Source organism: Triticum dicoccoides, chromosome 3B (genome assembly GCF_002162155.2).
Source record: "Triticum dicoccoides isolate Atlit2015 ecotype Zavitan chromosome 3B, WEW_v2.0, whole genome shotgun sequence".
Lineage (NCBI taxonomy): Eukaryota > Viridiplantae > Streptophyta > Magnoliopsida > Poales > Poaceae > Triticum > Triticum dicoccoides.
The window spans coordinates 776681109-776692912 of record NC_041385.1 but is presented as its reverse complement, the minus strand read 5'-3'; the positions used below and the strand labels follow the sequence as shown (position 1 = coordinate 776692912).

The window sequence follows — 11804 nt, the reverse complement described above, 5'->3', positions numbered from 1 at the left end:
GGATGCTTGTATGGACCTATGCTTTATCTATAAAGCGGGGCGAAAGCCTATTTCGGGAGAGCTTAACAAAACATTGTTAAAACAAAAAATAAATAAATGCAAGCACCAGGACTTAGAACCATGATGGACCGGGGATATCAATATCCATCTAACCATCCAATCACATGTTGGTTTGCGGCACAAGTTTCATTAAATGAGGTAAAATGGATTAAAATTCCTGTAAAAAATACAAAACAGGTGCAAAAGCAGGGGTAAAATTCCTTAAATACTCCCACACTTACACTTACACAGAAAAGAGTGGCAAATATAGAAATTTAGGTCGGCGTGTACCTTTGCGGTGCACGTCAGCTTCTCCTTTTCTCAGAACGAATAAATGCATGGCAATATAATGATGCATCAGGAGTAGTAGCATTGCCGTGGACGTGGAGTTTCTACACCCAGGAGCAAATGCTCCTGGTGTGAATAGTAATATCAAATAAATTCAAAAATATTTCAGAAAATTCTGAAAAGTTTCTGTGACATACTTTCACAAATGTTAGTCGTGCATGCCAAATTTCATCGCAAAATCACATTTGTGTAAGGCGTGGTAAAAAAACAAAATCGATGCTCTGAAAATGTTACTTACAAAAGCATTTTGAAGCTTTGATTTTATTTTTATTTTTTTTGCATGACTTGCACGAATGTGATTTCATGATGAAATTATGCATGCACGACAAACATTTGCTAAAGTATGTCTCCAAAAAATTCAGAGTTTTTTGAATTTTTTTTGAATTTTTTTGAATGTACTGTTCACACCAGGAGCATTTGCTTCTGGGTGTAGAAACGTACTTTCGCATTGCCGTCCCCATCATTGGGAATTCGCGATGGTATATGTTTACATTAGGATTTAGGAAGGTGGGAGACCCTGACCTAGTCGCAGTAAGCACCCCGATCAAGGTCGTACGCTGACAGCAAGTTGTTCTCGGTATGAAAATATACTACTCATGCGCGTATCGGTGCCCAAATTTTCGTAGAGTAATCGCCACTTGCGTGCCCAATCATGCGTACATACCAGCTTTCAGTGCAAATGTCAATGATATCTATACATGCAATCATGCTGATTGCTGAACAGCACGCATTAAACAGAGCAGCAAAAAACAAAGTCATGTCTTATTTCACCATCACGGAATTTTCAGTAGAGGCAGCGGCTCCTTCCAGCCATGCTTTCACCGGCGTCCAAATCAACCGAGGTTTAGACTAATCGCCAGGCGATAATGACACTACGTACGAATCTACTGTCAACTACAGTACCAAAACAGAGGAAAAGACGCATTGACCAGACTACTTGTACTGTCAGTTAGTAATTAACTAACTAAAGCATGCTGAATTCCTACGTAGCGACCTGCTGCCCGTAGCAACCCCATCGTGATCTGTTGGTAGTGGGCTAGCTCTGGATCCGTCCTCGCGGTGGGTGCGCGCGGGCGCGTAGGTGATTGATTGATGGATTGGTCGACTCGACTCAATTGTCGCGTCCCCAACCAGACGGTCCCAACAAGCGAAAAGAAATCCCATCATGGAAGAGGAATAGAAGAGCTCGACGGCGACGCCGCAACCACCGCTCCCACCCCACCCCACATGATGCCACAAAGCACGCAAGCGGGCGAACAGGGGAGAGGAGACCCTTCCATTCACATCACAACTTCAGAAGTGCCATAGGGAAATAGTGTAGAAGTTTCATCCAGAGACGACCGACCGACCCACCGGACGCTGAGAGGGGGAGGGAAAGAGGGAGAGTGGTCTATAGATAGATACAGCTGAAATCCCACTGCCCCAAGAAAGAACTTCCCTTCTTCCTCGTCTCGTCTCCTCCTTCCTCCTCGTCCTCCAAGCCAAGAAACTCCTCATCTCCACCGTCCGCCCGTGAAGGAAGGAGGCGATCGGCCATGGGGAAGATGTGCTGCAGCCAGGAGGAGGACGAGGCGGGGTTCAACCTGCTGCCGCTGGTGATGGCCGCCTTCGTCATCATGCTGCTCTTCGTCGTCTGCTCGCCGCCGCCCCGGCGCAGGCGCTGCGTCGTCGTCCCGTGCTACTGACCTGACCTGACCTCATGGTGGCCGGGTGGTGGGAGCCTCGATCGGCGGCGCTGCAGGCAGGCAAGTGGCTGGTGCTGTGGTAGGCGTTTGTTTGGTTGGTGTCTGAATTTTCTGACTGATGCGTGTTGGGTGGAAGAATAATCTCAATTTCTGCTGAATTCGATCGGACTGTAAAGCTAAAGTCATTCTCTTGTTGCAAGTCTGTCTTGTTGTTAATAATTACTCGTGTGATTGATGTGCGTGCCGTCCGTTGATTCATCTGCATGCGTGCGGCCTGAATCGATCGACTCATCTTGATTCGGTCCCGGAATTCTCGATCAGTTTAATCAGAGCGTCGATCGAAGCAGCACACGGCTCATTTCTGTCTGCGGGGAGAGAACAAAATGCTACTAGTACCAGTATTCCTCTGCACTGCACAGAAAGATTGCACCCGTGTATCAACATGTTCACAACAAGTTCAGCCGTTTCACCAATGTATCATCAGAGAGATTGTCGAGTGAGTGCCGTGCAGGCCGTTGTGAAACTGTTGTAGATAAGAATTTGCGCACAATCCCATGTTTAGGATCGGTGAACTAACGCGCACAACGAAGCAAGCAGAAACGCTTGCAGCAGAAGATCGGGGCGCACAAGTGCATGTGCGGTGGGTATCGTCTTGCTTAGTTTCGCCGTTTAGATTTTAGAACGGGGCTACCTGTAGCTGGTAGGACTGTTCAGTCGGTCAGCACGTGGGAGCAGCAAAGCAAGACTTGGAACCTTGCATTGGGACCGCGACGGGCAAAGTTGGGATGGAGATGGCACAGCAGATCACCGCCGAATGGTGACAGAGTCCCGTCCCAGTCGGGCGACTCGGGCCGCACCAGCGAGCGGGCGACTAGCATGGCGCACCACAGCGTCCACAAGGCACAAGGGTGCGTGGGCGCGCATGCACACGACCAGCGCTGCACGCCGTCGACAGCAGACGCGCGCGCGCGGCCTGGTGCGCTGCAACAGTTAATATGGATTAAAAACCAATTTGCTGTTTCCACAATTGCTAATGCTTCTACTACTAGCCCTAAGGGCATCTACAACGCACACCCTCAAAACACTTGTATACGAGTCCGGACGTTGTGAGGGTCTAGCCCTAAGCGCGCGCGCGCTCTCTCTCTCTATTGCACACTCTCGCTCGAACGGGAGGAAGAAGAAAGGAGGGAGAACACGGTGGACACAGGGAGGTTTCCGGCGCACAAACAGCAACCCTTTTTTCCCTTCCAGAGCTCTGTCGCCACAGCAATTACAACGATCATCAATGGGGTCTTATACCTGAGGCGGCGCTGGGGCACGATCCCCACGCCTCATACCCAGCCGCATGCCCGATCAGCCCGCTCTAGCCACGCCCGCACACTGCCCATACACTAGTTGGACTATGCCCATGCACTGGTCGGACTATGCCCAGACCCACACGCACGCGCGAATCAACCTATGGTTGAGTTGGTTAGGTGGACAGTGGTATTCCCAACCCACCAGGGTTCCAATCCTGGTGCTCGCATTATTCCTGGATTTATTTCAGGATTTCCGGCGATGCGCTTTTAGTGGGAGGAGACGTTCCCGTCAACGACGAGGCGCCTAGGGTTACTTCATAAATCTCAAGATGATATGCCGGCTCAGTCTCTCGGAGGTGCTCATAGGGGTAGGGTGTGCGTGTGTGCATTTATAGAGATGGGTGTATGCGCGTGTATATGACGCTTATGTTTGTACTGATGCTCAAAAAAAAAGACACGCATGCACGGCCACGGACCCGGCGCGGTCCGGACCAGCGCCCGACACGCCCAGCGCACGCACACACACGCACTAGACATGTCCGCCGTGGCTTATTTTCGAACAGACATAAATATTCGGACATAGTTTGCCGTCCAATACGGTCCTCATTGGTCCACGGACTGGGCTTTGGCGTCCGTTTTCTTGCAAACCAGGGGGCTTTAAATTAGCACGTGTGCTATCTATCTAACCTGCAGGGAATAAGAACATTGAATACTTAAAAGAGTTCATTTCATTTTTTTACCCCGTTGATTCACCCTTTTGGCAGATTCTATCCATTTTTTGGGATAATCCTGCATGGACATAGTACAAGTTTGTGGTCACTGTTGCACGAGCATTGGGCTACTCTGTCTCTTAGTCGGACATTTTGCTTTACCAATGTCGTTGTACTCGGACGGACGACGGAGGTTTTGTTGGCGATATCAGCTCCTTCTTTAGCTGCTGGAGGCGAGGTAGTAGAGCGCTTGCTAGCTAGCTAGACATCCAGCATCGTTGCTTGCTTCTTGGATTTACTCCCTCCGTCTCATAATATAAAAGCGTTCGTAACACTACACTCATTGGGTTGGATTTGCATACGATTGGACTGTCTTGTAGCATTGGAGAGAATTCAGTCCTGCCTGCTTGAATTCAATCCTGCTTCAGGTACTAACTGACGGCTGTCCTGTTGAAGAATAATTTTATCCAAAGATAAGTCAATTTATTAATATTGCTATCAATAATGGACCAGAAGCAAAATGACCAATGCTTATGTATGTATGTTAAGGGATATTACACAATTCTAATCTAAATCACCGGCCTGCGAAAAATTCCCCATATTTGACAATCCTACTAATTTTCGCTTGTGTCAGGTGATACATCGGCTCACCATCGTTCGCCGTTTCATCTTCTCTTTCAGAAAAACCAAGAACTTATCTATTTGTGAAAAATTGAAACCCTTGCCCTTTTCCCCAAGTAAAAAATCACAACTTAATTACAATGGAGCGATGAATTCTAGGACTAGTTTCTACAATGTAGTGATAAACCATCTTGAGATTTTGTGTTTTTAACAAGAAATCATGTGATCTCCAAATGTATACCACCATCTTGTATGAGTGTTATTTCAGTTTATTTATGTTTTAACTTGGAAGGGAATTTTAAGAACAAATGGCATGTAATAATTGGCGGCCTAATAATACTATCTCACCACACAAGTGAAACTATGCTAGTAAAATTACTTAAAAAAAATCACTTGATAAACTGCTATCTCTAGCTAGCTCAATAAACATCCAACGAAATGTTGACAACAAGTCCTTCCCAACTAGCCGATCTTCACTAACAATGGAACTATGTACAATGAGTTCGAGATTGACAGGGTGAATGGGTGCACAAATGTATATAGTGTGCATTACACAATGGAATATTACGATATACAACGAATATGCTGCACAGGTGCTTCCAACAAGGCCATGCATGCCCTTCCTTCCTCATCACCTGTCACACAGAAGCTTCTCACTGCGGTCGCACCGCATTTTGATCCAGTGTGTTGTAGGTGTAGTCCCCTGAGGAGTTCAGTCCATACTAGAGGGCACACAGGAGGAAAATATGAATTAGCTGTCATTCTCTTCAGTTGATATAGTAGTCAAGATGAAACACAGGACTGTTGGGATGGGAATACATTTTCAGTGTCGAACTAAGGCATGATTGGTTCATATAATAAAGTTGCACAATTTTTTTGCCATTTCATTTGAGGTTAGATCGTCATAGCCTTTCATGGTATATGAAATGTTTGTCAGGCATTCTAAGATTTTCATACTATAAAATACTCCCTCCGTCCCAAAATAAGTGTCTCAACTTTATACTAACTTTAGTACAAAATTGTACTCCCTCCTTCCCAAAATGTAAGGCGTGGTTTGACTTTTCTGGTCTTCGTCACGGAACTTTGACTATGATTTTCATGTATTCTATGTCTATAAAATTAGTATACATACATATGAAATAAAATTGTTCTGCAAGACAAATACGATGATGCCATTTATACATGTTCAATCCATATACATTGATATATATTAGTGGTCAAAGTCGTGCATCAAAGACCGTAAAAAGTCAATCGCGCCTTATATTTTGGGAAGGAGGGAGTACTAAGGTTAAGACACTTATTTTGGGACAGAGGGAGTAATAGTGAGTAACTGCAGTAGGATAATAAGATTTTGCATAAGGTTAGGTTGTCAGACTCATGCAGTAGAGTACAAAACAATTACGGTAGAGAAAAAGGAAAAACAATGAGTATTATGACAGAGGCTATCAAGCAGGTGAGCATCATGACTTATGAGTAACAGCAAATGTTGAAACATAAAAGTCTCCAGCAAAATAAGCTCGGCGAATAGAAGCCAAAGAGAAAAATGCGTGCTTGCTTAATGGCTCAATATATTCTTCAGTTTGCTAGGGAGAAGAGTGATGTCCAGACACAATCTCAAGTAGAAATACAGGACTCACTGTTGGGACGTCAATACATTTACAATGACCACTGAGGGCATGTTTGGTTCATATAATAAGGTTGCCAAAATTTGTTTTCCAACCTGCACAAGGTTTATGACTCTAAAACAATGGTGTGTGTAACTGCAGCAAGACAATAGCAGTCTCCTTTTTGTTTACTTTACTTTTGCAATCAACGTGCTCCACATTATTGTTGCATCTCTACTAAAGAAATGTATGCGAACGATTTCCAGCCAACTAGTTTGTCTTTAGTCTTTACAACTCAACGACACAAAAGGCTTGCGTCTTCGATGTATTGAAAAGGTAGAAAGGATAGTACTAACTTGACCCTAAAGCTAACATATGATCCAGCCCAGATAATGTGTAATCACTAATCAGCATACAACAATACAACTTTAACACCTTTTTCTTCAGATTGCTTGCTTGGTTATAGCCTTGTAGGAGTAAACAAAACGAACTAGTACTCATCTAGAAATGCTTCAACTATGGTGTGTGCTACAATCAGGTTGTGTACTAAACTTCTAAATCCTGCGCTGGACTACACATGTAGTTGTAGAGTACAAGATAATTATGGTATCGAGCAGCTGAGGGCCATGACTCATGAAAGTATTAGCAAATATAAAAAGTTTCCAGCAAAATAATCTTGACAAATTGAAACTAAAAGGAAAAATATGTGCTTTTTTCGATGAAGCAAAATATGTGCTTGATTAACAATTCAAAACATTCTTCAGTTTGCTAGGATGAACAGTGCTGCACAGATATGGCAAACGTATTATCGTTAACGATAGCACACTCTTGCTTAGGTTGCATAGTCCCATCTGAAATCAGTGCAAGCAAGCGTTGGAGGATAAGCAATTCTCACCTTCTGCCTCATTGATGAGCTCCATAAGTTCGGATGACCACCCCTGGGGTCAGCCGTGGTAGGGAGATAGGATGGAGCTCCTTGGGCAATAAGCAGCGGTCTCCTTATGACCACAAAATCTTCATCGCTGTCATAGTCGCTACTCGTGGGTGAAACCATGGCTCGTAGAACCATCGCCAAGAAAAGCGAGAGTGCCTGTACATGTAAACAGATCAGATCATCCCCCTCGAGGTGCAAAGGAAAACAGAGTATGTTTGTTTATCTTATTAGTTACTCCCTCCGTTCCGAATTACTTGTCTTAGACTTGTCTAGATACGGATGTATCTAGCACTAAAATGAGTCTAGATACATCTGTATCTACACAAATCCAAGACAAGTAATTCGGAACGGAGGGAGTATTACTAATGGAAATTACTGTGAAAGAGCATTAATTGGAGCATACAACTTAAAGGCATGTGTATACTTGGTGTGCCGTTTGAGCTGATGAAAATGCTTGCTTATAACAATCTGACGCACCTGAGTGGCAAAGGTAGCGAGAGCAGCCCATTTGCAGAGGTCGAGGTTGTTATTGACGAAGGAGACGAGGTTCTCGAGCTCTCCTGTGCGGTCATACGGCAGATCCTGCAAGAAGAAGAGGAATCAATCAGTGCTCTGGTTTGATCAACTGAACTGAACTTATTACTGTCAGGGGAATGAATGTGCATCCAATGAATCCACCTGGATCCAGTGCTCGTTGAGGAGGATGCGTCCGGCCACGGCGGCCTCGAGCAGCATCATCACCATTGCCAAGCCGGTGTACTGGAATTAGTTGTTATCATCAGTAACAAATGAATATGAATATGAATGTTCCCAAGCAAAGCAAGCACGAGGGGGAGTGAATGAATGAATGGGTATGAGTAACTTGTGGTGGTTCTTACGAAGCAGAGGCAGCACCCGCTGCTGGTCTCGGCGGCGACGTAGCCCGCGAGGAGGATGGCGCAGTAGAGGAGGCCGGCGGCCATGACGGCGCACGCGAACCTGCGAGCCAAGAAGTTGGATCAGCATTACATACAGATACAGGTGGGAAGGGAAGTGGAGGGCGGGAGGGAGATAGACAGAAGAGATGGTAGTAGTACATACCAGAGGTCTGGGAGGAGGTGGTGGATGTGGAGCTCATGGTGGCGCGCCCACCGGGAGAGGATGGAGGCGGCGTAGAGGACGGCGGAGAGGGCGGCGAAGGCCTGCAGGAAGGCGAGGAACTTGAGCAGGAACCCCAGGCAGCACCGCCCGCACCCGCCGCCGCCCTTCTCGGAGCGGCCGCCGCGCGCCATCGCCGGTGGGTTGGGGGATTTGGATTTGGGTTTGGGTTGAGGGGAGAAGAAGAAGAGGAAGCTGGATTTGGGGGAAGAAGATGGATGATTGAGGAGGAGGACAGCTGGAGGTGGACCAACTAGGCCAGGCAGCAAAGCAAATGGCCCTCTTCTGCATCTCTGAAACGTGGGCCACGCGTGTTAGTTAGTTTGCACCTACCCATGTTCTGTGTTTTCTGTTACAAGCAACGCCAACTCCAACATGAATCCGTGTCATGTCACCCGTTTGGCGTACTGGCACTCTCCCGTATCGTATTACGCTTGTCAATAGACATCTAGAAATTTCGTCCATTTGTCTATCGTGTTCTAGCGGGTTACAAGATACAAAGCATGTGATGTTTCTTCGTCAGAAAGCAAAGGAGGTTTGGAATAAGTTGAGGATGAACGAAGTGATTAGTAAAGCTTGTGTTATTGACCGTACGAGAGAGGCGGTCTTTGAATTCTCACTTCTTATGCCAGACGAGGATCTATCTATACTGGGCCTTAGAATGCTCGTGAATCGATCGCTATTACCACTTAGTATTTATGGTGGGATATACGTACTAGATTGGTTCATGAAGAAATGTCTCAAGATGCGTACCACACTTTTATGAGGGTTCGTGCTATAACGACAAATCTTGTTAATGATTGCTCCCCCAATGCAACTAGTAAAAGAGAGGGATGGATTAGACCTCCTGTGGGTTCTGTAAAGCTTGATGTTGATACATCTTTTAATCATGATCTGCTTAGGGGCACAACTGACGATATACTCAAAGATGATAAAGAAAAATTCATTGTTGGCGGGAATTGGAAGATTGATCGGTGTGTTGACGTCTTGACAACAGAAGCTTTGGCTATGAGATTCGGCTTATTTCTTGCACAAAAGTCAGGATGCAATCGTCTTGTTATTAATTCTGATAATATGGAAATCATTAATACCATGAAGAATGAAGGACGTTATACGGGAGCGACGGTGGCAGTTTTTTTATGATTGTTATTTATTCGCCTGTTGATTTTCCTCTTACGAGGTTTGAATGTTATAATACGGAAACGAATAAGCTAGCTCATGAACTTGCTACGTTAAATTTTCTGTGACTAAGAATTGGTTTTGAGGAGCATATGGATGAAATTGTACATATTCTTATATTTCTAATCAATAAAGATTCTTATTTTAAAAAACTCCAACGTGGATCAACAACCCTCTCCTCCCCCCTCATGTTTGAACCAAGCAGTACCGATACTTTTTGCTATCCAACGAGAGTCATCAAGTGTTCATAAACTGGTCTGAATGTTCCCCCAAAAAAATTCAAACCTTCCTCAAATTAGAGTTCGGGCACACCTACTCAGACTCAAATCCCACCATAAATCCATGTTTTCCTCTCATTCCCTTCTCTCCATTGGATAAAGGGATGATATTTGGTGAATATTGTTGGATGGCTGCCTCTTATTTAGATGTCCGAAGACATGTCTGTGGACACTTAGGGCATCCACAATGCTGGCGCTAGCGTACGCGCCATGATCAAATTCCTGGTCGATGGGGCCAGTTGGGCCATCCAACCTTTGGCCCCAGGTACGGATGCCGGGAAAGGAATCTAGCGCTTGCGCTATTTTCTCGTACGATGGAAGGCTGCGTGAAGCGACAGGTCTGTAGCGCCCGTGTAATTAGCGTCCAACATTGTAACCAAAAGCGCCCGTACTTTCATAATTTTGCTTCGGCTCGTCGGGCTAAGAACCGGATAACAAAACTGAAAGATGAGCACGGTGTATGGAAGGAGGGCACTGCCTATTTGAATCCTTTAATATCGGATTATTTCGCTGGCCTCTTCTCCACAGAGATAGAGGAACCGGACCCAGAGCTATTGGAGAAGGTAACACCTAGGGTCACCGCAGGCATGAATGAGGAGATGTTGAAGCCATATACGCCCGGATGAGGTAAAAAAAGCCCTATTTTCGATTGGTGACATGAAAGCACCGGGTACAGATGGTCTCCATGCGCTGTTCTTTAAGAAATGTTGGTCCATTGTTGGTGATGCACTTACTCTAGAAGTGCTTGAGGCGATAAATAACAAGAAAATTCCGGAGGGGTGGAATGATACTGTCATTGTGTTAATACCAAAGATTGATACACCGGAGAGAATAACACAATACAGGCCAATCAGTCTATGTAACGTTGTTTACAAAATTATTTCCAAGATGATTGCTTTCCGTATTAAGTCCTTTTTGGATGACATCATCTCACCTGTTCAGAGCGCCTTTGTGCCAGGAAGGTTGATCACAGATAATATTCTGTTGGCTTATGAAAGTCTTCACACTATAAAGAATAAAAAGAAAGGCAAGGTGGGATACTGCGCTGTTAAACTTGATATGCATAAGGCCTATGATAGAGTTGAGTGGAAATTTTTAGAGAAAATAATGCTGCAGTTGGGCTTTCACACTGAAGAGGTGCAGCTATGATGGCTTGTGTCACCTCTGTCAGATATAAAGTGAGATACAATGACCAGGAGACTGGAGGGTTCATTCCTACTAGGGGTCTTCGTCAGGGAGATCCACTTTCACCATATTTGTTTTTGCTTTGTGCAGAAGGTTTGTCAAGCTTACTGGCTCATAAGGAGGAGGTTCGTGGCATAGACGGGGTTAAGGTGTGTAGGAATGCACCATCAGTGTCTCATCTACTTTTTGCTGATGATTCCCTTATCCTCATGAAAGCTGATATGATTAATGCAACCTCGTTGAGACAGGTGTTGGATGAGTACTGTGCAAGCTCAGGACAGTTAGTGAGTGAAGGTAAATGCAGTATTTTCTTCAGTCCAAATGTGGATGTTGAGGTAAAGGCTCAAGTTTGTGCGGAACTCAATATAATGACAGAAGCCGTCTCTGATAGATACTTGGGACTACCTGCAATGGTGGGCCTTGATAAAAGTGAGAGCTTTGAATATTTGTTGGAAAGAATATTTAACAGGCTAAAAGGGTGGAAAGAGAAAATCCTTTCTATGGGTGGCAAGGAGATTTTATTAAAGGCAATTATCCAGTCTATTCCTGTGTTTGCAATGGGGTTTTTTAAAATCCCAAAGAAAATATGCAAAGAGATGACAGACGCAATGGCCTCTTTCTGGTGGGGGGACACTGATGATCACAAGAGATTGCACTGGTTTGCCTGGTGGAGAATGTGTGTGCCCAAGAACAGAGGTGGAATGGGATTCAGAGATCTTCATGCTTTCAACTTGGCAATGCTTGCTAAACAGAGTTGGAGACTGATCACTCACCCTAATACTTTGT

General features: G+C 45.0%; 1 protein-coding gene across 1 annotated transcript; it reads right to left on the bottom strand.

Moving 5' to 3' along the window:
* Positions 1-5076: 5076 nt before the first annotated feature.
* Positions 5077-8596, bottom strand: LOC119278438 (tetraspanin-18-like). The gene is made up of 6 exons (XM_037559787.1): positions 8320-8596; positions 8118-8217; positions 7918-7998; positions 7717-7821; positions 7201-7395; positions 5077-5423 (listed from the first exon to the last, which is right to left on the bottom strand). The coding sequence occupies exons 1-6, from the start codon at positions 8508-8510 to the stop codon at positions 5355-5357; spliced, it is 741 nt and encodes a 246-aa protein (XP_037415684.1). The 5' UTR covers positions 8511-8596; the 3' UTR covers positions 5077-5354.
* Positions 8597-11804: the final 3208 nt, after the last annotated feature.